At 46.8% G+C, this 27,429-nt stretch overlaps 1 protein-coding gene across 1 annotated transcript; it reads right to left on the bottom strand.

The window, feature by feature from the left end:
* Nucleotides 1–396: 396 nt before the first annotated feature.
* On the bottom strand, nt 397–22,213 carry LOC143385652 (stimulated by retinoic acid gene 6 protein-like). The gene is made up of 15 exons (XM_076841181.2): nt 22,159–22,213; nt 19,872–19,992; nt 18,358–18,403; nt 17,349–17,477; nt 15,527–15,597; nt 14,175–14,286; nt 11,163–11,316; nt 7,497–7,572; nt 5,281–5,362; nt 5,100–5,148; nt 4,560–4,677; nt 3,449–3,568; nt 2,008–2,171; nt 1,136–1,282; nt 397–545 (listed from the first exon to the last, which is right to left on the bottom strand). Exons 1-15 carry the CDS (start codon nt 22,211–22,213, stop codon nt 397–399), a joined length of 1,593 nt encoding a protein of 530 aa, XP_076697296.2.
* Nucleotides 22,214–27,429: the final 5,216 nt, after the last annotated feature.

Raw genomic sequence — 27,429 nt, forward strand, 5'->3', positions numbered from 1 at the left:
CACTCTGTTCTAGGAAATCAGAGTTTTATGATGTAAACATTTTACCACCTTCTTCAGTGACAAAGTTCTGCCTTGGAGTCAAGCTTTGGGCTTCTTAACAGGTAACTTCCCAAGGTCACCTACCAATGGTGGATAGTAGAAGTATCCGCGGATAAAGTTTGCTCAACAAACTTTTCTTTAGTTTTTTATCTTTTTTTTTTTTTCATAAAAGAGTGAAATGGTCCTGAAACTTCGACCCTCAGTCCAGGTGGCCATGCCACAATGCTGTCTGCCATGTGTGTGGACAGTGCCTGTGCCACCCCCTCCCATCACAGGGAACAGCTGCTGGTTAGCCTGAGCCTTCTCTCAGGAGCAGACGACCTGACCTGGCCTCGGAGCAGATGTGGGTAGCCAGTGTCAGCTCTCTGAGCACGTCAACAGAATCTGGGTAAACTCCTGAGAACCATGCCCTGATTTTGATTTTCTGAGCATGATGAGTCTGGGGTTGTTGATCAGGGTCTGTAGCAGGCGCCACCTCGTCCTGGACCTAGCTGAGATGCGGGGACCTAGGAGAGAATCAGAGCAGATTGACCACAGCATGGGAGGCGGGTGGCTGGTTGGAAGTTTGCCTCTGCTGTTCTCAAAGGGTTTTGGGAGAGTTGCCTTCAGTGTGAGAAATATGGTAAAGGAGCTGGTTTGGGAGTTGTGTGGGCATGAAGGAGTCATCTCATGGTCCTGGATCCCCACCGTGTTTGGAATAGCAATGAACATACAGGGGCGCCCTAGAGCACTCGCGAGAAACCAGAGCAGAACAACCCAGACTGAAGCCCACCTTAGCAGGCGTCTGGCATGTAGCCTGGGATATAAGTTGAAATCTCAAACAAATGGGATCTGGAAGACTCCACTAGCAGAACTGGAGCTCATTTCCAGGAACAACGGTGGAGGCCAGTCAGCAGGACACAGACATAAAGCATGAGTGGGTCCCATAGTCGGCTAAGCCTCCCAAGCTCCCTGCTGGAAGGACACCCAGGACACAGAGTGCAGAGAAAAAGGGGCAGGAAAGAGAAAACCTGGAGCATGTCAGGGACCTCAGGGAGCCTCAGGGGGTTCATTTCCTGCTCTTCAAACCCAGTGAGGTTCAAGCAGGAGACATTACCTGCTGATTGGTCCAGGCACCAGTATTTGATGGCCTTCTGCAGCTTCCTCTCCCTGTGGCCTGTGATCAGGATGTGGCAAAAGCTGACGAGCACGGGGTTGGTGTGATAATGGTCCACATAGAGCATGCCGATCCACGCGCTGAACCCTGAAACCCAGTGGCAGATCAAGGCCAGGCCACACCTCCCAAGCGTGGCCCAGTTGGTGCTTTTAATGATAAGCTCCAGGGGTGCCTGAGTCTTTGCTGAGAATTTAGAAAATGAGGTATAACGATCTGAAAGGAGGCTTTGAGATCATATTCTAATCTGTTTCACCTTATGGAGAACTTGAAGCTCCAGGAGGCCAGCAGCAGCCTTAGCAACAACCGAGAAAGCCTTGGTTCTAGGCCCTGAAGGGCAGAGGGACTGAGTGATCGTGGCCTAAAAGCAGAACAAAAACTTTGCTTCTTCAGGAACGGTTTTGATTTAGGAGTGTCCGACTGAACAGGACATTTTCTTAATCAAATAAGTTCCGATGAACAACAATAATGATTCTGGCATGTGGGCTTTCTCAAGATTTTCAAGACTGTGTATTCATAAATTAAACTTCTCACTTTTAGAAAGAAGTTTGCCTCCCTCTGACTATTGCCTTTTCTTTATTCCTGAAATGTCTGCTGAAGAGGCAGGATTGAATAGCCCTGAACTCCCTCTGACCATGGGGCAGCATGTGTTTTATTGCTCAGCTTTACGGTCTCCACTGAGGATACACTCTGAGCATATGTGAAGGTGCACACTCCAGGCTTCTCATACCTGTCTTGTCTTTCCAAACAGCCATCAAGAAGATGCAAGTCCAGCCCTCCCCAGAGGAGGTAGCCAGCAGGGGCTGGTCACTCACCCATGTCTGCTCCCTCATAGCCACTCTGCATGATGGTCCTGTCGATGCGCGCAATCAGCCACGTGCCCAGGACGCAACTGATGAGCAACCTGGAGAGGCAGGCGCCCAGGCCCAGCAGCACGTTGTAGAAGAACAGGAAGTAGTTGAAGTTGTGGAAGGCTTTCCTGCAGACAGAAACAAGATGGCTAGGCAGGCGGGCTCTGGAGTCCTCCATAGCCAGCATCAAACCCTGAGGGCTGGGGGCGTAGCTTAGGGGTAGAGCGCTTGCCTCGCATGCATGAAGCCCTGGGTTCAATCTCCAGCACTGCAAAACCCTATGACTCTGCCTCCTAGCCTTGGGCTCTCACACTCTGCTGTAGGGGAAGCTGAGTCCCCATCTCCCAGCCCTGGACAGTGCAGAGGGCACAGGGCAGAATCCAGGACAAATGTTGGGGGGACTGTACTTGTTTTATGTGATCCTCAGGGTTTGAGGAAATCTCATGGTGCTACAGCTGGCGCAAGGGCTGTCCCAGCTGGTGGGGCTTCCCCCCCCCCCATCTGTTGCAACTAGGACCTGCCCCAGCTGGAGCTGTTTCCAGTCCCCCAGAGGAAATAGAGGGTCGCTGGATCTCATGGTTCCTGTTGTCTCCGAGATAAAACCCAAACTTTGCATTCTGAGTGTCAGGTCTCCCTCAGAGAGGACACCTCTTGGTCTTGTCATTTTGTGTCTCCTTCCTGTCGCACAGCATCTAAGACCCCTGTATGGTGACAATCTTATATCCTCAGTTTCCTAACACACCCTACTTTTGGGGTTTCCTGCCTACAGTCATGCTGTGATAGCTGCTGGCCATGTCCTCTACTATAAGTGCAGAAATTCTACCATCCTACTCAAACTTCCCATCTGCAGTGCAATTACCACCCTCTCCCCACCCTTCCACCCCAGCTCCTCCTCCTCCACCTACGCCTCTCCTCCTCCATTGACCATGTTTCTCTAGAGATCCTTCTGCACCCTCTGGGGTCTGCCGCCCTTGCTGTCTGTGTGCCTGTCTGTTCTGATGGGCTGTGAGCTTCTCGGCAGGTGGTGTCAGGATTCTCTCTTTCCCTTCAGGGCCCAGGTTTCCCCAGTTAGAATCAGCAAGGGTCACCAGGAGCTGGGCACTATTGTTTTAAGTCCATACTTGAACACATTTCAACTTTACCACACATTGTTAAGATATGCAAAATGATTTGTAAAGGGGAAACTGAGGTTCGTAGATGTTTAGTAAGCTTACACAAGGTCACAGGGCTCCTAGCGGTGAGCCGGGATTGGGGGCCAAGCATTGTGAGGCATTTGCCCCAAGTCACACAGCACATCTAAATCACCTCTCAGAGTACGGAGAGGCCCTGGAACCTGGCAAGGGTGAAGGGGAAGGACTAGGAGACAGCCTAAGCCCAGCCATGTCCCCATCCCTCTTCATCTCACCTGTTATTGAGAGCCAAGGGCTTCTGCTTGTCCCCTGGGCCCAGCTTGGGCTGCAGGAAGAAGCTGGCGGCAATCCACATCTGCAGGATCATGAGGCCCAAGATGATGGAGATGGTGAGGCTGAAACACAGGGCAGGCACCTGAGGTGGCCTCCCCTGCTCTTCTAGGCCCTTCTCAGATGTCCAGTGATAGGAGGAGAGAGGCTGGCCACGCAGAGTGTGAGCTCCGTGCTTCATGCTCCAGAGCCATCCTATGCCCACCGTGCAGGTGAGGAACAGAGGCTCATTTACCAAGGCCCCACAGCCAGAGCTTCTGGCTCCAGATCATAACCTATGGCTCTCACTGATGTCCCTTCTTACCAGGAGTGGCAGCCGGTGAGTGGCTTGACAGTTTGAGAATGAGAGAAAGAAATGGTGCTTGGGAAGAGCCTGAGAAGCCGTGGGAAGGTGCACAAGGTGGGCTCCACCCCAGACGCGCATGGGGCTCTGGTAGGGAGGTCCCCAGAGTGTCACATGCTGTGTTGACACTCCTGAGTGACAGTGTAAGGTCATGGTAAGAAGCCTTTGGTTTCAGATTGCCTGGCCTCCAATGCTGTATCCTCCCTCTCTTTGGATAGAGCACTTGGTTGCTCTGTGACTGTTTTCTGGACTGTGCATAAGCACCAAACTCACAGAGCTGACATGAGGAAAGACACATAGTAAATGCTCAAGGATACCAGCATTCACCGTTTTCCAGATGGGTAAACTGAGGCTCAGAGAAGGGGAGTCATTTGCCCCAAGTCACACAGCACATCTAAAAATTTAGCCAGGATTATTCCCTGCCTCCTTCCATCATGTTGTCCTGTCTCTCCCTCACCTCCTGAGAACTCAGTTTTCCCAGATGGAAAATGGACATCATCTATTTCTCTGTCTCTCTGTCTCTCTGTCTCTCTCTCTTTCTCTCTCACACACACACACATACACACACACAGAGTTATAAAGGCTCCTTGTAACAGTGGGAGAGAAAGCTTTTTTCAAACTGGAAGCTTCCCTTCTGATGAGCTGAGATGATCAGGGGCCCAGGGATTGGCTCTCAGGACTCAGGGAGGACAGGCCACCCACCCAGCACTTACATCCCAAGTCCCAGCCTTCGGAGCATCTCCAGGCCCCTGTGGTGGGTGACAGGAAGCACCAGGCCATACATGATCATCAGGCCACACAGGCTCTGCATCACATGGATGATGAGGTAGCCTGGGGACAGGGGAGTAAGGCTCACTTGGAGGCCACCATGATCTGCCCCCGTGTCTTCCCGGCAGTCCACCAGAGGCCCTGGCATGGTTGCTGATGCTATTCCTGCTGCCTGGCATGGCCTCCCCTATCTTCCCACTCTTCTCTTCCCACCTGGCCAGGTGAGGTTCAAATGCAGACTCCCTTGAGAGCCTTGGAGCCCTGTCCTGGCTGGGGTTAGTCACTTGCTCCTCTGGTGATCGTGGACCTTAACATACATGGCCTGTGAGTTCAGGACAGGCGGGGAGGGTGACAGGATGATGGCCTGTGTGTTTCTCCCCCATCCTGGAGGTCCCTTGAGGGCAGAAGTAGGGCTGCTTCCCACTCACCTCTCCTTCCTCCCAGGAAACGTGTGTTGGGCTGCACAGGCCCCAGGTGGCACTTACCCCACAGAATATAAGCTATTTGCCAGCCGGAGTACCTTGCAATGGCCACCTGAGATTTAGAAGGAAACAGTGACCTCAGAGCAGGAGAGAACCTTCGTTCCCTCTGACTCCCTGACCAGTCTCAGAGGTTCCCCACACCCAAAGAGGCAGGTTTGGGCTCATGGCTCAGTCTCAGACTCACCACACTCTCAGACGGGGAAGGATTGTGGAACCGCAAGGGGAGGAAGTGTTTATCTCCTGCCCACAGCCTCTTCATGTGCTTTCTGGAGAAAAAGTGTGAAATAATTAAGTGATGCCCAGAACCACGGCTGCTTTTGCATGACCGACCTCCGCGGGCAGAAACAGAAAGGCCTGAGGACGCGGGGGACAGGCGGCCTGGACTCTGCTGCGTTCAGTACCAGCTCACAGCACCACCCGATCTGCCTTCCAAACCCACAGGTTTAATGTATTTTGTAAAAATGATTTTTATAATGACTGAGTCCTAATGGCAACTGAATCTGATCAATGCGTTGTGGGTGGCTTTTATTTTCTTCAGTTTGCTTTCTACGCTGTCGGAGTTTGCTATGAGGAATATCTATTACTTAGGTGATGAGATTCAAAGAACAGGTGAAAACAGAGACCGGTGGTGGGTCTGGCCTGCCCTTACAACAGTGCGGAGAGGAACTAGAGCCCGGTGGCCCACGCCACCCACCCACACGGACTGCTTCCTTTCCCTCGTCCTTCTCTAGGCCTGGCCCTGGACATAGAGGTCAGGCTGACACTGTCACAGTCCCAGGGCATGTTTGCGTTTGTGCTGTTTTTTATTTTAACTTAACATTTTACCTCCAGCATTTTTCCAGGACTTTTTTTTTTTCACTTTTCATGATCACTAAGTTCAAAACTCTTAGAATAAAAAAAAGAACAGAAGAATCTCATAATAATTCTCATAATTATTACATTTTTAAATGAGAATATTTAGGCTATATTGACATAAATAAAATGTATTATTAAATATGTGATGTAACTAGTCTCTTTTTTACTTTTTAAATAGGAGTACCAGAAATTTCAAATTTGCATGCATGACTTTCTTTTTCTTTCCTTTTTTTTTTTTTTTTTTTGGTAGCACTGGAGTTGTACACTACCACCACTAACACACACACACACACACACGCACACGCACAGCATATATTTGTACTGTGCATAAGAAATTTCTAGAAAGATACACAGAAAACAGTTAACAGTAGATATCTGGGGGTAAGACCTTAGGAATCCAAGTGTGAGGAAGACTTACTTTTACACTAAATGTTCTTCATAATACTTTTTAAAAGTGTCTACATGTAGCTTAGGATAATGCCAAGAGCAATTAAAATGCTGGCACAGTGCTAGTGCCCTGAAGTATGTAGGGGGTTTTCTCACCCATAATTTCCTCTGCCCCACTGTCCTGATAAGAAGGCAAGGCACGGGTCGGCCCTCCTGGAGGACAGTGGAAGGCAAGGAGCCACCTGGACAGGAACACAGACCTCCTCTCTCCAGATACCCTCTCCTCCCTCCTCTTGAGCCACCCTCCTCCAAATCCATCAGCCCCTCTGCAGTGTGGTTGCCCTTGGTTACACTCAGAGGTTTCACAGAATATCTCCAGCCACAGGTAGACCACCCACCAGGTCCACAGAGAAGAAAGCAGAGAGAGGGAGCAAGGCAGGGCTGGGTGGAGAGCTGGGTCCCTTCATGCCAGGAGAATATTCTTGTGGGCTCCATCTGCAAGAGACCTGCCCTTTGGGTCTCTTTGGGCAGGCAAAAGGGGAGAATCTTAAGATACGATGCTTCAGAGATGCTCTCTCTGGGCCTGTGGGGTTTGTGGGGAGAAAGATAGCAGTATATACCAAAACTGACGCCTGTAAGTAAATGCTTATGCATATTTAAGGCCATCCCCTCCTCCTGCTCTGTGCACTGCTGTCCCTGCACTGTCATTCTTGAGACTGATGCTCCTGGTCCACATGACCCAAGTTCCACTGATGTCCCTTGATCTAGATTTACCTGTTGGGAGCCCAAAGTTATCAACCTCAAATAGCTGAGTAGATCTGATGCCCAATGGAAATGCCAGATAACATCTCTGTGGCCAGAAAGACTGAACCATCTGCTAATTGCTTGGGCATATTATTTAATTGCTGAGTCTCAGCTTTCTCAAAGCATAAAAATGGAGACATTCAATGAGGATTTTAGCCTAATGCCTGTTCATCCAAGAAGTTCAAATCCATAGTTGAATTTTTTCTTCCTTCCTATCAAAAGATGTGGCTACCCTGGACATTGCATTCAATTCCTAGACACAGATTGGTATTGCAGGTACTGCTCCAGAGTTCTGAGAAGTCGGTGATAACATTCTGGCTAAAGTCACACAAATGACTCCCAGAGTCCTCTTACCTGTAACAGGCCAAAATATGGAACAGATAGCTCACACTCGTGAGAGATGCAGGCAAAATGGTAGCCACCCAGACTCCTGGAATATGAAAAGGGAGATGAGAGGCCTTGAAAAATAAACTTGGAATGGAATATTCAAGAAGCAGAATCCCATACCCAAAAGGTCTAAGCAAAATTATTCCTTTATCTACTCATTTCCTTTATCCATACATTTCTTGATAGATAACTTCTACTCATTTTTCTGTTTCATTTTAACCACATACGCCCTTGATGTACTTTATTTCCTTCCTAATTCTCTCCTCTAGTGTTATATTTTTCACTCTGTAGTGAATAAAGGAAGGGAAAATTGTGGAGTACACACTTCAGTGATAGCCTCCGTCGATGGAAAACATCATTAATGTTTGAATTACAATTGCCACTTCTGAGGAGTGTGTTGGTTACACAGCAACCAGATACAAGGATAATGGGGATCAAAAGGTCTTGGCTATTCACTCATTCACCCTTAATCAAGTTTTTATATTTAGAATCTAACTTGCTTTCAGAGAGATTCTATGCGTTAATGAGGGAGGGATGTAGGAATCAGGGGAGGAAGGTGATGTGTTGGTTTAAAAGATTCTGAAGAAGCTAATCCTCAGTAGATGTAGGAAAAAATAGCATTTGACAAATCCTAATCTCTTTGATTAAAAGCACTCAATGACCTAGTAATAGCAGGGAACTTCCTCAGCCTGATAAAGGGCATTTGCTGAAAACCCACAATAAGTATCAGACTTTATGGTGAAAGACTGAAAGTTTCCCTCAACATCAGGCACAAGATAAGCAATGTCAGCTCTTGTCAATTGTAGTCAGCATTGTACTGGAGGTTGTAGCCAGTGCAATTAGTCAAGAAAAAGAAAATAAAATGCATCCTGGTTGGAAAGGAAGAAGTAAAACTATCTCTATGCACAAATGACATGATCTTATATACAGGAAATCCTAGGGGATACACACAAAAAAATAGTAGAACTAATAAGTGAGTTCTGCAAAATTTTCATGTTATAAGAATAATACATTAAGTATTATTACAATAATACATTAAGTAATAATAAAATGAACAATCTGAAAATGAAGAAAACTATTACATTTATAATAGTATCAAAAAGCATAACATACTTAAGAATAAACATAGTGAATGAATATACAACTTGTATACTGCAAACTACAAAAGATTTTGAAAGAAATTAAAGAAGATCCAAATTAATGAAAGGACATTTCTTGCTCACATATAGGATATTAATTGTTATAGCAATATTCTCCAAATTGATCTACATACTCAAACTAATCTGTATGAAAATCCAAATGCCATTTTGCATTAACAAAGCTAATCCTAAAAATCACTTACAATTAAGAGACCCAGAATAGTCAATATAATCTTGAGAAAGAATAAAATTACAGGACTCACTGTTCCTAATTTCAAACTTAATACAAAACTACAGTAATAAAGTTAGTATAGAACTGGCAGAAAGATAAGCAAATGGATCAATGGAATAGAATTGAGTATCAAAAATAACCATTATAGTTTATAGGTCAATCTATTACCAATGGGGACTTTCACAAATAAGACTTAGAATGGGCTGGGGATGTGGCTCAAGCAGCAGCGCGCTCGCCTGGCATGTGTGCAGCCCGGGTTCGATCCTCAGCACCACATACAAACAAAGATGTTGTGTCCGCCAATAACTAAAAAATAAATATTAAAATTCTCTCTCTCTCTCCCTCTTTCTCACTCTCTCTCACTCTTTCTTTAAAAAAAAATATTAAAAAATTCTCTCTCTCTCTCTCTCTTTAAAAAAAAAAAAAAGACTTAGAATGGGTATTCCTGAATTAAAGGGTAGTATATGCTCTCTGTGCTATGCCCAGGATCTCACCATGCTGAACATAAATCTGCCCTGAAGATGAATGAAATGTTCAAGGGCCACAGTAAACTATGGGACTATTGAAGGAGCAGTACCTGCCTCAGCATCACCTGGAAGGTAACGTCCATGACATACCTGGGTGTAAGAGAGTAATTCATATCAAAGCCCTCTCCCAGCTCATGAGTCTTAAGTGGGGTGGGGGAGAGTCACTTGCCACATCTGTTTCATGAGTTAGAGAACAATAGCCATTAAATATCAGAGTCCTAAAAGTTTTTGCAAACCATTTAGCAAGCCTCTACAAGCCCCACTCTACAGATGAGAAAACAGAGGCCAAGAGAAGGGTTCCAACTTGTCCTGCAGCAAGGACAAGTTTATCCTGACGCCTTGTCCAGGTGCTTTCTCATTTGGAAATAGAAGACAATTCTTCTTCCTCCACAGACAATGGGCACGTCATTAGGATCTATCATTTTCCAAGAAAGCTTTCTTTATAAGAGGACGTGGCTTCTCTGTCACCCACAATAAAGTGGCAAAGGACTTTCAAAAGGAGACATAAATGGTCAATAGTCATAGTAAAAACTGCTCATCACTAGTTATCAGGGAATGTAAATTAAAACCACAGTGAGAGATCATCTCATACCTGTTAGAATGAATATTATCAAAAAGATAACTTAAGTGCTGGGAAGGATGTGGAGACATAGGAAATTCTGCATAGTATCCGTTGGTCCATAAGTTAGTTCGACCATTATGGGAAACAGTATGGAAGCCGTTTCAAAAAAATTTCCAAAAAATTGAAAATACAACTACTTTATGATCTAGCAATGCCACTACTATGTATATATTCAAAGGAAATAAAATCAGTATGTCAAAGAGATATCTTCACTCTCATGTTCATGGCAGTATTATTTATAATAATAAATAATATAATATAATAGCCAAGATATGGACTCAGTCTAAGTGTCCATCAGCTAATGAATGGATTTTTTAAAAAAAGTTGTGTACACAATGGAACACTATTCAGTCGTAAAAAAAAGAAAATCCTGTCATTTGAGACAACATGGATGAACCTGGAGGATATTAAGGCAAATACCATAAAATGTCACATACATGTGGAATCTTAAAAAGTTGAATTCATAGAAGCAGGAAGTAGAGAATGGAGGTTTTCAGCGGTGGGCAGTGGCAGAGGGAAGGTCTCAGGGAGCTGTTAATCTAAGGATACAAATTTCAGTGGGACAAAAGAAATAAGTTCAAGAGTGTGTGTGTGTGTGTGTGTGTGTGTGTGTGTGTGTACATGTGTGGTACTGTGGATTGAATCCAGGGCCTTTTTAAATTTTATCTTGAGACAGGGTCTCACCAAGTTGCCTACACTGGCCTCCAACTTACAACAAGAGATCTATTTTTAAAAGTGACCTTCGGGCAAATTTTGAAAAACGTTAATGAACTTTTCATGTTATCTTAAAGAAAAGTGAAGACTCAGTGTTTTATTTTATTTTCCAAGTGGAATTGAAAAAATAGGCTATTTAAGATAAGAAAATTCTCAGGGCACATTCAGTTCAGCCCCAAACAGAATCTGACAAAATGTTCTGTGTCCCGACTCCTGTGTCTTTCGGCTGACCCAGGGAGGCACAAATCAACTCTAGCACATTTTGCTCCAAGGCCAGGCATCTCTGCCAGGTGATCTCAACACTAACAGCAATACTTACTACAAGTGTGCACTGCCACACTTAAAATTCCCTTGGTTTCCCACGCTGGTGGCGGGAATGTTGGTAGCAGATGGTTTTACCTTTGGAGACGCTGATCAGCTCCTTCACCTGCAAGATGACTGGGGTCAGGGTCCCCGTCTCGTTCATTAAGGCGACATAACTCTCCAGCTTGCCTTCAAACACATCCAGCTCGTCTCTCACGAACACAAACATGCAGAACTCAATGATGATGAACTGGGGACACAGAGCAAAGGTTTCAAGGTCTCACCTGAGTTTGGCTCAGCAGGGGAATAGCATATGGACTCCCTTTGGTTTTGAAATCAGCCTCTTACAGACATTTCAACTTCCAAAAGTGACCCTGGCTATTTTAAGATGAATGAAACAGGAGCTGATAGAAAACTTTCCACTCTGTTCTCACCTTATAGCACACAAGACGGGCCCCAAGGAACTCCTCAAACATTAATGGGATCAGCGTGAAATGAATGGCTAACTTTGAGTGAGGGTGTAGGGCAAGCCCAGATGGCTACAGTTAAGCTCCCTCGATGAGACTTCCAGCCAGCTATGTTTTAGCGTGTAGTCAAGGTCATAAACACCCTGATTCAGCACTTTTGCTCAGATCAAAAACATCTTCTCGTGGGCACGCACTTATGTAACCTGCTGGCAATGTGCCTTCTTTGTTTGGTCTGCATATAAAAATGCATATGGAAGGACTGGTGGCTAGACGCTCCTGCTGTCTCCAAGTAGAGCATGTCTACCATCCCAACTGCACCTTGCATCTTCTTTTACCTGCATGGATGACAAATCTGTTTCCCAGGGTCTGAGCCCCTGCAGGACAAAGGGCTGGCCTTAGGGACCGTTACAACCACCACTCCCATTGCTCTAGCCTTTATTGATCCTGACAGGAGCCAAATAGAACAAGGTGTTTCCATACAAACGTGCTTACCCACCAGTCTGCCATCCTATCATCGCACATTGTTTCTATGGCTCCTGCTGCCATTTTTCTCTGCCAACCAAATCATGTTTGTCTCTGAAAGTGGAGCTCAAATGCTATCACGTACAAGCAGTATCTCAATTTAGAAGAATTCACTGAACTTCCAGAGCACATTCACCTTATCCACTTTTTTATCCTAGACTAGAAGATGTCTTATATATCCATACCATGTCTTACATCCATCACTCAGAACATGAGATTTTTGACACAGTGCTGAACATACAATAGATGCTCAATGAACACTTAAGAAATGCCATAACTCCTAGGGAGTTGTTCAATATTGAGGAGAACTCTAGGTGTCCCTGAAAATCCATTCTCCCTTCTTTGGGTGCAAAGCTAGACCACATTTCCTAGCTTCTTATATTAGGAGTGGCTACATGGCCAATTTTAGGCAATGGAAGAGGACTAGAAGGGACATGTGATACTTGCCCCCCAGTCCATGAAAATTTCCTATAAGCTGAACATAGTGGCACCCACCTGTAATCCCAGCAACTCAGGAGCCTGAGGCAGGACGATTACAAGTTAGAGGCCAGCCTCAGAAACTTAACAAAACGTTGTCTCAAAATTAAGGAAAGAAAAGTTCTGGGGAATGTGGCCTGGTGGTTAAGCAGCCCTGGGTTCAATTTCTGCTACCAAAAAAAAAAAAAAAAGAAAGAAAGAAAAGAAAACTCCCATAGGCATTTCTCCATGCTCCTTCCTTTCTGTTGTCAGCATGCAGAGGTAATGAGGTCCTCAGGACGCAGGGACACAGGATGGAAGATTACTGGGTTCCTGAATGACCGCACGGTGGAGAATTACCTCTGAGTACCCCCTCAGCACCGCTGTGTGGGCAAATAATGTAGAGTGTTGATCCACTGAGATTTAGGGGATTACTGGACACTTTAGCATAACCTAATTAATACATTCACTTGAAAACTTAATCACAGGATTAATTTAAATAAGGATCATCCCTATACGTAGAGACGAGCAAAAGATGATTGGCCTTTACCATTTTTATTCTATTTGACACTCTCTTGACTGTCATTTTACTTCAGATACTTTTGACCACACAAGTTTTGATTCTACAGTTAATAAACACCGAAATCAGAATCATGTCAACATTTAAAAATTTGGGGTGAGGGGCTGGGCTGTGGCTCAGTGGTAGAGCACTTGCCTAGCACGTGTGAGGCTCTTATTTCAATCCTTGGCACTGCATAAAAATAAATAATAAAATAAAGGTGTTGTGTCCATCTCCAACTAAAAATGTATTTGGGGGGCAAGAAAGCAAATTTAAATTAGACTTTTAAATTTCGTTCCATTTGAAAAATATAGTACCATAAACCAATTCTAGTTTATCCACTTTTATATATTTATTTATTTATTGGTACCGGGGATTGAACTCAGGGGCACTCGGCCACTGAGTCACATCCCCAGCCCTATTTTGTGTTTTACTTAGACACAGGGTCTCACTGAGTTGCTTCATGCCTCGCAGTTACTGAGGCTGGCTTTGAACTCACGATCCTCTTGCCTCAGCCTCCCAAGCTGCTGGGATTACAGGCATGCACCATTGCACCCAGCTATCCCACTTTTATTTTTAATTCACTAATAATTTGGCAGGATCAATTATTTGTTATTTAACTGATTTGAATTTTGTTAACAGCACAGTTTACTAACTAGATTATATAATTATGTTTTCTTTTATTTTCATTTTTGTGGTGCAGGGGATTGAACCCAGGACCCTGCCACCGAGCTACAACCTGAGTCCTAATTATAAGTTTTCTTTAGGGACCATTAATCCTACCAACTTTCCTGGGTCAAATTGTATATGAAATTATTTCAAATGTATTTTTTCTCCCATTAATTCTTAGTTAATGATAAATTTCACCACGTGGAGTTGTAACCACTATCAGTTTTATTTTGTGTGGATTCATTTTGTTAGTGATATTCACCCTGTGGGTAAACATGTCCTTTGGGAGTAAAATGGTAGCACTGCAGCCCTGTACTTTCATGACTTACCAAGATTTGATTTTGACCCAGATTTCATGCCTCAAAGACCCTATAACCCCAGTCCCTGCCCTGCTCCATTTATAAAATATAAAAGGATTTTCACAGAGCTACTTACAAGGTACAGGCAGATGAAAGCCAACACGATAGTTCCAACCATTCTGCTTGGGAATTGAAAACAGGGGTCCCAGTCATAAACCCTGGTTTGGAACCAAGACTTTTCTCTCTCTCTGTGAATGAATAAACACCAAAAAAAGAGACGTAGGTAAAGAAATACCCGATTCTTCCAAAAACAGCACCATCTTCTCCTCTTTGTCTTGGAGATGATTTAGGGTACAGAAAGAGCATTAGTAGTTTCTATTGTTTTCATAATCCCTTATCTTTTTTAAAAAGATTTTTTTAGATGTTGATGGACCTTTATTTTATTCATTGATTTATATGTGGTGCTGAAAATTGAACCAAGGCCTCACACATGCTAGGCAAGTGCTCTACCACTGAGCCACAGCCCAGCCCCCATAATCCCTTATCTTTACAAAGACTGTGGGGGTTTTCTAGGTGGGGGGCAGTAATTTATTAAGCTAAATGACCAAATTCCTAGCTTCTTAGCAGTGAAGAGTGACCAGACTAAATTCAGGCCAATACAATTTGAAAAGTGGCGGGGATGGGGGGGACTTTGGAGAGGCTGTCAGGGGTAGTTTACCACTGAACAACATTTTTAACCCTTTTTATTTTTGATTTTAAGACAGGATTTTGCTAAATTGCTCAAAGTCTCACTAAGTTGCTGAGGCTGGCCTCCAACTTGTGATCCTCCTGCCTCAGCCCAGTCGCTGGGATTACAGGTGTGTGCCACTTTGCCCAGCTAGTCTGAGACTTTTATCTGCATAACTGGAAAGGAAAATTTTTCTTCTGAGCTCAAGTCAGGAGGATATAAACTTAAAAGTCTGGGAGCACCACATAGAGGAAGCCCACCTACCTGTGAAGCCCAAACAGTGAAAGTCTAGCTGGGAGAAGAGACGGGGAAAGAGACCTAGTTCTGATGATATCAATAAGCCCCTGGAGGGCCGCACACAGCAGTGCATACCTGTGATCCCCAGTGGGAGGCGGAGGCAGGAGCATCACAAGTTCAAAGCCAGCCTCAGCAAAAGTGAGGCACTAAGCAACTCAGTGAGACCCTGACTCTAAATAAAATACAGAACAGGGCTGGGATGTGGCTCAGTGGTTGAGTGTCTCTGAGTTCAATCCCTGGTTACCAACAAAACAAAACAATACGCCCCTAGATTTGACTCCCTCCCGATTTCTTAGCAGTATGAACCCACTCATTTCCTTTCTTGCAGATAGTTCACTTGGGGTTGTTTTCTGTAATTAGCCAACAAGAGCCCTGGCTCCTATAGTGCCATCCCACCCGTCCCCGGGCCTGTCCCCCGGGGACTCCTCAGTGAGCCTGGGGGTGAAGGGCAGAAGCCAGCCTACCGTGGGCAGGCCTTCCTCAGGAGCTGTTTGACGTGCTCGGCCTGGTGGGCTTCCAGCAGGGGCTTTTCCATCTGTGGGAAAGGACACAGGAAGGCACCTGTCTGGTTCGGGTTCAGGACTCTGAGGGGTTATGGCTTTTGAGGGCAGGACTCTGGGAATGCAATTTAGCCATCATTTCTGTTGCTCAGGCTCTGGCTGCTGTCCTCGGCCCTCCTGCCCCCTGACTGCCAGCCACTATGTCACTGTGTCAGAGGACTGACTTCCCGAGACACTGGCGATTTCCCATCACAGTTCAAGTCCTGAATTAAGAAAGATGCACCCCAAATCCTAACGCTCTCATTGTTGATGAAGAGGAGATTCTCTGGCTCATTGCTTACCTTTTCAGCATTTAAATAAAAGAAATTTTAGTGGCCTGGTTTGAAATGTTTTCTCCAAGGGAATGAGCTTCCCATAGTAGTGTGTACATTTTCTGTACTTTGAGGGGAGATCTTATATATCCAAAATTTGGGGTAGAGTCCAAAATATCTGGTTAGGATTCCACTGGAGATCGGGATTTGTGTGCCTCAGACAAGCTTCGTCGCTACTCTTGGGCCCCTCACTAGCAAATGGAGAAAATAATACCTCCCAGAAGGTTATGGTGGGGACTCAGGAAGAGACTCTCTACAAAGCACTTGCACAATGCCTGTCCAGGAAAAGCCCCCAACTAGTGACAGCTATTTTCTCAGGATAAAAAAAAAAAAAAAAATCTTCCCTTTTTTCTCCCAATTTTAAGCAAAAGCATCCAAATTGGCCTTTTTTCTCTACAGAAAAAAAAAAGTATATATTTAGATAAAATTTATATTTTAGAAAAAACACTCTACCAGCAATTGTATTGGAGGGGAATCCAGGAAGACCTAACTTCCATATTCAAATTTGAAACATTTCGAAGCTCTTTGTCATAACCTGGGCACCTTAATGTCACTTTCTTTCTTGTGCTATTTTTAGGCAGCTGCAGGTCTCTTTGCTGAGTCTTGTGGCCATCCACAAACACCCTGCTTCTACATCCTTCAAGATACAATACATAATGTTGTGTCTTCTCACCCACTTGAAGGTGTGCATGACCAAAGGGTGGCTTTGTCCAAAAATGTCTGAATGGCAAGTGACATCATGGTGGAGACTTGAAAAGCTAGTGCATTCTTCACTATGTTTTCTTTCCCTGTTCTGTGCCAATCAGTAGCGTTCTCAGTGATGGCTCTTCCATCATCCTGGGTCACAGTGCGAAAGGAACTTGGAAGAAAGCCCCCAACACCCCTTTGATGGCCATGCAGCAATAGTGAGACATGAGTTTTAAGTTACTGAGATCTGGAGGCTTGTTCGTTACTACAGCATAACCTAGCTTGTCCTGACTGGCATGTATTCCTTTTGAAAAGATAACCAAATGACAAGAAATTTTCAAGTTAAATAAAACAAACTAGTCACAACTCCTTCAAACTCAGGAGATGCAAAAGGCCAAAGCTGCAGCAAATGAGTCCCAGGTGTCACTAGAAACCCCAAGTTCTGATTCAACAGGAAGGTGTGGGGAGAGAAGAGGACCTATCTAACCACAGCATGACCCCAGGCTACAGACATTTACCCCAAGCCAGAGAGGCTGTGCATGACAGGGGTTAAGAGACTGGGTTCCAATTCTGGCTCTGCCATATATTGGCTGGGTTACCTTAGGCAACTCAACTCACCTCTCTGGGTCCAAGTTTTTGAATCCAGGAAGTGAGAAGTTATAAGGGCACCCACCTCCCAGGGCTGCCGTGAGGATTAAACCTGTGGTGCACACAACCAGTACACTCACCGCGTGGGGCTCCCAGCCCAGCTGGGCCTTCAGAGCCTTGACGAACATGTGCAGGAAGCGGCCCAGCAAGAAAGCCAGGCACAGCGGCGAGGGCCAGTAGAAGAGCAGGGTCTCATACCTCCCCACAAACTGCAAGGGAAGCAGAGCAAGGGCGCGGGCTGCAGCGGGGCAGGGCCTGGCCACCAGGGGGCGCTGTGACCAGGGCTCGGCGGCCCAGCAGCTCCCACCAAGGCCCGCCCGCCCCGCGCTCCGAAGTCCGCGGCCAGTCCCGGGTCCCGCCCGCCCGAGATGCCCCGGGAAGCCCTGGACTTGGAGTCCCGCAGCCCGGGTTGAGGGTCTTTCCAACCCCGTTTTCTTTTATGAAAACAGTGTTCGTGGCTTTTTTGGTTTTCCCGATTAGGAAATTAGATGTTCTTTTTGAAAAATATGAGAGACTGAGAGGCAGCTAGCCAGATGGACGGACGAGGTGGGAAGGAAGAGAGGAATAGGGAGAAGTAGCCCCGGAGCAGGGAGGGAGGGAGGGGGGCCTAGCAGGCCACTTGCATCTTTCTCCATTTCTGAGCTCCAGGGCTAAAGACATGAACCAGCTTCCACCAACTCTGAGAAGGACAACTCATGGCCAAGCCCGAAGGGTGCCCTAGTCGAATCCACCCATTTTATAGACAGAGAAACTGAGGCTACAGGGAATGGAAAGAGATGGGGGTTTGAGTCAGCCAGACCTGACCTCAATTCCCAACTCTAGGCTTCCTAGGAGTTACTTAATATGCTGGGACTCAGTTTCCTCACCTGTAAAATAGGTTTGAGGAACTTCCCCACCAGGTGGGGCTGCCTGTGAACCCCTTGACGGATGAACACAAGGTGCTACACAAATGGAAGCATCACGAGTGGTTCCAACTCCCCCTTTTCTGCACATGAGGAAGTTGAGGCCCAGACAGTGACAGAGGCTTGTCCAAGGTCACACAGCAGGTAGGCCATGATGATGTGACAGGTAAGGTCAGCAGACACTCACCTGCCCATGAGGACACTCTGAGATTTGAAGAACAGTGAATACAAACCTGGAGGAACAGAAACAGGATTTAGGGCACCGGGTTCCCTCCCAGCCCAGCCCCACCAGTAGCTCCTGTGTAAACAGCCCGGATCCCACCAGCCCAGACTTGCCTCCCGCTCCTTGCCTCCTGGGGAGGGCTGGTGCCTGGATCCCGTGTATGTCCCTCCCCACTCAGGCACCCTGTTTGGAAGATGTGGGGAGCTCGTTCTCCCTTCCCCCATCATTCAGGTGGGACGTGGACGTCCAGAGTTGGCAAGGTCTATCCAGGGCACAGGGATGCGGGGGCAAGCCAGGGCTCGGACCCAGACCTCCTGACCTGGCAGCTGAGGCTCTTCTGGCTCTCTGTGGCCTTGTCTGTAAACCCCCGCTCTGAAGCTGTGAGCCTGGCTTAACACACTCCCCTGCTCACGTTCAAGGTCGGGCCCCAGCCCCATGGCAGCCAAGCTGCTGAGTGATTCCCATGCTCTTGTTTCCTTGTCCAGGGTTTGTCACCGGCTAATGGAGGATAGCGCTCCACATCGAACCCTGGAAGCCCTCAATTTAAATGTCTAAGAAGCACGTCACTGACAAACTTGGGATTGTGGCCGCTGGTGTTTCAGTTGCTTGTGAGGCCCTGCCGGCCACCCCTGGTGGCTGGAATGAGGACCTGCCCCCTAGAAAACACTAGCAGGTTCTGAAGGGATTTGGAAGCAAGAAAATGAGCCTCCCCTGGGAGCTGGAGAATCGTTCTTGGTGTTACTCAGTTAACAGTGTTCCCTGGTGCCAGCTCTGTGCCAGTCTGGTGCCCCGTGCTGAGGGCACGGAGCCCAACAGGCAGGTGAGGCAGCTGGGTGTCTGGCGGGAGCCACTGTGCATGGAGCAGGAGTTCATATCTACCCCTGAGCCCGGTGGAGGGCAGACGACCCACACCAGGAACAGGAACACACAGACCAAGGGCCACAACACACAGGCCCACGGCTCTGTCTTGCTTCCCCTGGCTCATGGTGGGCATATAAGAGTGGTTGCTGGGTGAGCCGGTGCAGGAATGCAGGAGTATGGTCTCGTGGGGTGGAGGTGTGTGCTAGACACTGCTGGGGACTGCAGAGGGAGGAAGAGGCCAGGCTTCGATGCCCCTGAATGCCAATCAAGGGCACGTGCGCTTTCTCTGAGGATCCTGAGACAAGCCATGATAGTGTTAAAGAGAAGCATCAAATGGGGTTCTCATCTCCCCCAGGGGGACCCTCGGCAGCTTAAGTCCCCGACTTCTAGGAATACTCTAATAATGAGCAGCCTTAGGTGGGGCAGACAGAATGCTGCTCTGACCTTTGGAAGTCTCAAGTGCATCTCAACAAGGGGGTTTCATGGGACCCTGGACAGATCACTCCTGCCCACTCTGGGTCCCAGTCCTGGGCAAAGGTGTCCTTCAAGGGTTGCACTCAGATCACCTCCAGCCTAAGGAGTCAGGGGGTGCAGGGGAGCAGCAGAGTCCATCTTACCAGAGCAGGGAGTAGCAGAAGCCCAGGATGGAGCTGGTCAGCCGGAACTCGGACGAGAGGCAGGCGAAGAAGGGGAAGAAGGACAGGCCGACCTCGAAGCCTCCGATCAGAAGCACAAAAGCTGGCAGAGAAAAGGCCAGAGACCGTGAGCTCCCCCCTCACCCTGGGAAGCTGCGGTGCTTGTACAGACCTCAAGTTGGGGAAAGTGGAGAAGCTCCAGGCTACACCCAAGGAGGAGCAGAGCCTGTCATTCCTGCAACAGGCCCTTCCTGGTTCTGCTCTGGGCAGGCAGGGGCTTTCTAAAGAGATGAAGAAGATTCAATCCCTACAGGTGATTAGCTCACAGTATGACAGGTGGAGACAGACCACAGAAAGACACTCACAAAAACTACGAGAATGTAGTACCACAAGCGCACAGTAGCAACACAGAGGGACATGCTGTGTACATACAGCACACCCTCTACATACGGGTCCTGTTACTCCCCAGCTCTGAGATGTTCTAACAGGATCTAGGAGAATCCATTCATGCAGGAGGACCTGTACCAAGTGTCTACTCTGAGCTGGGTCCTGGGAGAGGCTCCGAGGACATAAAAAGAAGAGGTATCAAAGCTCCAAATGTTGGGAAAAAAAAACGAGAAATCTACATGACCTTAGTTTAGGCAAAATTTCTTATATGACACCATAAGCATGATCCATAAAAGAAAAACAGAGTCGATTAGATTTCATCAAAGTTAAAGGGGTCAGCCTTTCAAAAGTCTGTTAGGAGGATGAGAGTACAAGCCAGAGATGGGAGAAAACATTTTCAACTCATATAACAGATAATTATATACCTAGAATATATAAAGAACTTCCTGAATTCAATAAGAAAACAAAAATCCCAATTTTCAAAACTAGGTAAGTGACTTGGACAGAATCATTGTTATTAAAGTTTATCAAAGAGGATATAAGAACAGCAAATAAGCACATGAAAATACTCTCAGCACCATTACTATGAAAATGCAAAGGAGTACCACCATGAAGTGCCATTACATACCACACAGAATGGCTAAAAATAAAGATTGGCTGTACCAAGTGCTGACAAGGATGTAGGAATTCTACAATTCATATACCATGGTGGTCATCTAAAAATGGTTACAATGACTTTAAAAAACAGTTACATAGTTTCTTAAAAAGCATGATCTACTGTACGATCTATATGACCCAGCCCTTCCATTTATGGATATTTACCTGAGGAAACTGGAAACATGGACAGATTCCAAGACTTGTACACAGAGGAACAAGGAAATTTTGCCTAAACTAAGGTCATGTAGATTTCTCGTTTTTTGTAGCAGCTTTATTTGCCATAGCCAATAAGTGGAAGTAGATCAGATGTTCATCAACAGGTCAATGGATCAACTGCGATAGGTAGTGAAATACGCTCCGCAATAAAAAAAAGATGAACTATTGATGAACGCTAAACATGTATGAATTGCAAAATAATTAAGCTAGGTGAAGGAAGCCAGGTCAAAAAAAGAAAAGAAAGGGCATTCCAGGTGACTCCATTTATACACAATCCTGGGAAACTCAAACTAAGCAGGTAGGTGTCTTCTTGGAGATGGAGCAGTGACAGGAGGCCACAGGGAATCAGAGGTCACAAAGGGGAATAAGGAAACTTCTGGGGTCCCTTAGCTTGATTTTGGCAATGGATTCATGGGTATAAATAAATATTGGTCAAAACTTCTCAAATTGGGTACTTCTGATAGGTGTCCAGTGAGATGCGTTTGGGTTCTGAAGATGGACGAGAGCCTGGTAGGCATTTGATCTTTTAAGCTTAGAGCCCCCGAGAGGGAAATGGGCTGGGCAGAGAGGTTCGGGAATTGTCTAGGAAATCACTGAACCTGTAAATTAGCCCCGCTCCTTCAGATGGAGCATGAGGCGGGAGGTAGGGGTGGATGGGAGGATGAGCCAAAGGCTGAAGGAGCAAACATGATGCTTTGAGGAGGAATCCCAGGCCTGTTGATAACCAGAGGCAGCGAGGCTGGGACTCCGGAGAGCAGCCAGGTGTAGGTGACCCACTTCCTGCTCCCTTGTTACATCACGTCTAAAGGGTCTCTGAACCTCGCAGGGGAAAGCCCCACAAACCAGGGTTAGGGCTTGGTGGGCTAGGTCTTGACCCTGGGCGAGTCACAGGCCGGGAAGAACATGGCAGTTCACAATGTTAACCCCCCTGTCCCCAGAGAACCCCTGTGGCCCCTGATAGCAAGAATGTCCACGGTGAAGTCCCAGCAGGAGTGAGGTAGCCCTGTACCTTGGGCCCACTGCGGGACCTGCAGGGGCTGGTAGCCTTCTGAGAACAAGAACATGATCTTATTGGCTGTGGCCCCAAAGGCGATTCCATAGGACCACCGGTTACTGAAAGTCCCCACGAAGTCCAGAGGCCTGCAGACAACAGAAGCAGCTCATGGGGACAGAAGATGACTCTGAGACACTCCACAGATCATTTCCAAAGTAGCCATCTCATCTGGAAGAGGGATGAGTGGAGAGTAAACTCTTCATTGAAACAAAACTCGGAGGTCCCCTCAGAGCTAGCCCCCGCCCTGCAGCTAGACACAGACTCCGGAGACTGAAGTGAGGAAGACGAACTTCTTTCCTAGAGGACCTCCAAGTTCAGTAGGGGACACAGCAAGGACACTAGTAGCCATGACATCAGGCAAAATGGGACACGTGTGGTCTATTAGACACAGACTGTATGACTTGGTAGAACAATAAATGTGTCTTATGCAGGTTTGGGGGAACCTTCCCTGGACCCAAATATTTCCTATGAGAATTCTCTCTCCAGTGTATCTGATGGGTCTGGGTATCTCTGGCCACGTTGGTGCCAGGTGATTGAAGGAGCTAAGCCTATACCACCCCAAGATAACGCCACTCTAGCACATTGATAATTTTCAGATAAATACACTTTTAAAACCGAAGGTACAAGAATATTAACTCTGACCTTCATGTTGCTACTTCAACACAGGAGGTGAAATTCCCACGTGAAATTTCCCTCTCTATAGTAGGAAAAAAGCATTCTTATCATAAAGATGAGAACTTGAGATTGGAGAATTCTGTGCGGAACTAATTAACATAACTCTAATCTTCACATCATTTAGTTACTTTTTCACAATGTGTTACTTTGGGTCCAATTCAATATACCCACGTTCCACTTTAGCTGCCTCTGTCGACCTTCATTTCCTTGGGAGGGCTCCTGTGTCATGTAAAATTTATGTTAAATAAATGTGCCTGCTTTTGTCCTGTGGATCTCTTTTATGTCGATTTAATTCTGGGACCCAGCTGAATCACCTCAAGAGGGTAAAGAGAAAAATTTGCCTTCCCTATACGACCATGCCTTCCTGGCAGGGTCACCGCCTGACTTTGGATGAGCCGGCTGGATGCCTGTTCTTGTATTTGGATTTGTGGCCCTTAGGCTATAAGCTAGTAGGTTGTTAAAGTCCTTGTTTGGGATCAGAGTCAATGCCACACAGAGATCCTAAGTCAGAGATCCTAGCTACCAGAGAGGAATACAGCAAAATAATGCTGAGGGGCCCTGGTGACACAGGGCAAAAAGACAAAGAGTCAATCTCCCATGGGTTCCCAGCTCTAGAGACCAGTTCTCATTAGGCCACTCTGGTTTCTGTAAATTTTTTTATTTTCAATTTTTTTCTTTTCTTTTCCTGTAACTAAGCTTGAATGCACGTCTGTCTCTTCCAGCCGGGAGAGTTTGGTCTAGACCAGAGTAAATAACTCCAGTTATAAACTATCAACTCCTCTGGGGCGGGACCTAGCCCAGGACCTTGGAGAAGGGTCCATACCCATTGCAGGTTTTCAGATGTGCATGTTGTTGAATCGAATTGCATTCCAATCAAGATGCCACTGACAGTACTTATAAGCAATGTGAGAGTCAGTTTCCCCATCTTTAAAACAGGGATGGACACCCCATTCTGCTCACTAGAGTGCCTCTGTGGAGAGCAAATGGTAATCTGTGGAGGGCCAACTGCACATGGAGTTATTGTTCTGTCTATAAAGATGGAGGCAAACATCATGAAAAAAAGTAGGATGGGAAAGTGTCCAGGAGCAAGTCAAATGTGCCCTGGTCAATTTAATTCAGAGAAGTTTAATACAATTGCTGTGGAATTCCTATTTCTTATCAAGTCCTGCACCAGCCCCTTCATGTCAAATGCCAGGGGTGGGGTCTGGTTTACCCGTCAACCTCAGGATTTTGCTTTGCCTCCACCAGTGTGGCTTACACCTGGCGCTGTGGGGGGGGGGGGGTCAAATGTCCCAGGGAGTGTTCAGAATCCTCTAACTGCTGCTCAGAGCTGGTGTGAGGTGCCCTTGGACTTGATGGTTGGATTTTCCCTCTCTGCATCTCAGGTCAACCTCAGCCTCAGTCCTGAAATTCTGGCTTTCTCTTCCTTCTCCAGAGCCCAGCGATGAGATCTTGGGGTGTCTCTAGCTTAAACCTGCTCATGTTGACCCTGGGAGAATGGAAAAAAATACCAAACCAGTCTGGGTTAAAGCTCCTGTCACTTGTATCTCCGTGGCCTTGGGCAAGTCATTTAACCTGAGTCTGAGTTTTCTTATCCATGGTAAGAGGACAACGGCCTCCATGACGCTATATTGGCAAAAGAGGGTTTAGGAAACTAATGCAAGGAGAGTGGCTTAGGGCCCGGGTCACAAACAGGGTGCCATGAATATTAACTGCATGACGGTGATGATGATGGTGATGGTGATGATGGTGATGATGATGACGGTAATGACGATGGTGATGGTGATTATGATGGTGGTAGTGATGATGATGATGGTGATGGTGATGATGACAGTGGTGATGGTGATGTTGGTAATGGTGAAGATGATGATGGTGATGGTGATGGTGATTATAATGGTGATGGTGATTATGATGGTGGTGGTGGTGGTGATGATGATGATGGTGAAGGTGATGGTGATGGTGATGACTGGGGATAATGGGGCAACATAGAACTCAAGAAAAAATATGATCAGGAATGCAGTGGCTCAGAATGGCAGAACTAGAAAGGACCTGAAAGCTCCCCTGGTGTGTGGAAGGTAGAGAGGAAACAGGAAAACAAAGGTGGTGTGCTGGGAGCCATCAGCCAAGTAGGTATGACAATTTCCTTGCCAGCGTACCCCCATGTTTCTTTAGTGGAAGGACTCATGGAAATAGGACATTTTGCAGCGACATTGCATGTAAGGTGACCTTGCTCAAGGACCAGGGCGGATCCGAGTTTAGGGCGTTCCCCATTTAGAATAGGGCGAATCCTGCTGCCTGAGTTCCCCTTGAGTTCTCACGGGATTCAGAATATATTTGGGAGACAGAAGTCCAGTGGGTGTGGATTTGGGCAGAGAACGTGGATTTCCCCAGAGCTTGTTTGCAGAAGGCCCGTGTGAGTTCGGGAATAAAGAGTTGCTGTTTGAATCTACAAAGCTGTGAGTGGCTCGTGATTTGTGCCCAGCCAGACTGCGGCAGTGGTGGGCATCACATGGAAACCAAAGGGAGATCAGTAGAGTAGGGGTTATTTACTGAAATATAACCCTTCCTGTGCCTGTGGCACTTCAGAGCTTATAAAGCAATTCTTCATTTGCTGTCTACATTGACCCTGTGATGAGCAGAATAGGGGTGTCCATCTGAGTTAAAGATGGGGAAACTGAGTCTCACATGGCTTGTAAGTACTGCCAGTGGCGTCTTGATTAGGATGCAATTCAATTCAACAACTCGCACATCTGAAAACCTGCACTGGGCGTGGACTCTTTCCAACACTGGGGAATGATATTGGCCAAGTCATGTTGTTATATTTTGTGCATGTAACAAATACCTAACAATGAGTCCCGCCATTAGGGACAGTCACAATGCACCAATAAAAAAAATACAGAGGGGGGAAAAGTTAAAGAAAGCTCCCCTGGTGCAGCAAGATCTGGCACGTGACTCATGGCACCATCCGCCAGGAAGACTCCCTGCCTCCAGTCACAGGGAACGCTCTTCCTCCTGTTCCCCGCGGTGGCCACACCTTCCACATGGGAAGGCCTTTTCCACAGGAGTCCGAGTCCCCTTCGTCTCCTCCCTGCAGATCTCAGCACCCAGGGCTGCGATGGCTTAGAAGTGGATTCTCATCTCTCGGGTCTTGTTTGGATTGGGGAAGGGTCACGCCAGGAGTGTGCATGGATCCTGGGAGCTACCTGGCCTCAAGATGACGTTGGTCCCAACTAGAGAGTACCCCCAGCTGTAGGGGCTGACCCCGACTCAACTCACACGATGATTCCAAAGTGGTTCCCCAGGAGGTAGGAGGTGTCGTCTGTCTGTCTACAGTGCTCTCGTCTTTGTAGGAGGGACAAGACCAAAATGATGAAAAGCTGTAGAAGAGAAGATGGAGAGTCAGTGGGACCTGTTCATCTTTAGCCGGGCCTCAGTGTCCCACTGAAAGAGGATGTGTGGCTGAGCCCAGCATGCAGAGTGTCCCTGTCACCTCACACTGCAGAGTCAGGGGTCTGACTTTGTGGCCCTGAGCTACCAGATGTTTTGCACTGAGCTTTCTTTTGTGTTGCCCTGAACAGATGTGGGTTCCAACCTGGTTTCTCCCACACACTGGCTTGAAGGGAGACTTGACTTCCCTGAACCTCGGTCTCTTCAACTGTGAAAAGGCAGTGGTGACCGTCAGGGATTTGCTCTGTGGATTTGGTCATGTCCTCATACATGGAACATGTTCTCAGGTTCCAAAGCTCATAACTATACAACAATCACATATTCGGTATGTCTTTGTAAGAAACATCTCAAATTCAATGTGTCTTAAATGGAACTCATGATATTCTCTCTGCCTTGTGGTTTCATCCACCCCAAACCTGGATCTTTTCTAATTTTTCATAACTAGTGAATGGCAGCTGCCACCACCCTTCCAGATGTGCAATAAAACCCAGGAGTCATCCTCAACCTCTGCTCACTCTAACCTCCCTCCCCCACCCATGAGCAGGTCCTCTCCCTCCCAACATCTCAAGTTGTCCACCATCATCTAGAAGGACCTAAGCTGCCCCTCCCTGAGCCCCCACAATGAGTCCTAATTGCTCTTCCAGCCTCATCTCCACATTGCAACCAGAGTGAGCTTTAAAAACACAGATCTGACCATGCCACCCTCACGCTGAAAACCCCTCAGTTATTTCCCTTGTCCTTTGATTGACACAGAACACTAAATAGAGAGCCCCGCAGGACGGTGCCTATCTGGGCCCTGCCCTGCTCCCCAGACTCCTCCACCTGGGCTCCCCACTCCTGGCCTTCTCAGCTCCTCACGCTCTCTCTCCATCTCCTCTCTCCCCACAGGGCCTTTGCACAGGCTCCGTCTTCTGTCTGGTATTGCTGACGGTTGAATTCTTAACATCTTTCTTCTGTGAGTTTGGTGTATAATGTAAGAAACTGAATGAAGACTTTAGAAGGAAATTCAGCTGATGTCCCTCCCCTGAGCTGTCAGCCCTCCGGGGACCTGTGTCACACAGCCACCCAACTCCTCTCCCCTCTTCATCCCTCCCCTGTCTTTAC

Source organism: Callospermophilus lateralis, chromosome 2 (genome assembly GCF_048772815.1).
Source record: "Callospermophilus lateralis isolate mCalLat2 chromosome 2, mCalLat2.hap1, whole genome shotgun sequence".
Taxonomy (NCBI): Eukaryota; Metazoa; Chordata; class Mammalia; order Rodentia; family Sciuridae; genus Callospermophilus; species Callospermophilus lateralis.

What these genes read in the sequence shown, in the direction of transcription:
- LOC143385652 (XM_076841181.2), bottom strand. Translation starts at nt 22,213, where the DNA reads ATGTTCTTGTTCTCAGAAGGCTACCAGCCCCTGCAGGTCCCGCAGTGG. An exon ending in TTCTGCTACTCCCTGCTCTG is followed by an intron (nt 18,404 to 19,871) that starts GTAAGATGGACT and finishes CTGTTCCTCCAG; the next exon opens with GTTTGTATTCACTGTTCTTC. An exon ending in CTTTCATCTGCCTGTACCTT is followed by an intron (nt 11,317 to 14,174) that starts GTAAGTAGCTCT and finishes CTGTGTCCCCAG; the next exon opens with TTCATCATCATTGAGTTCTG.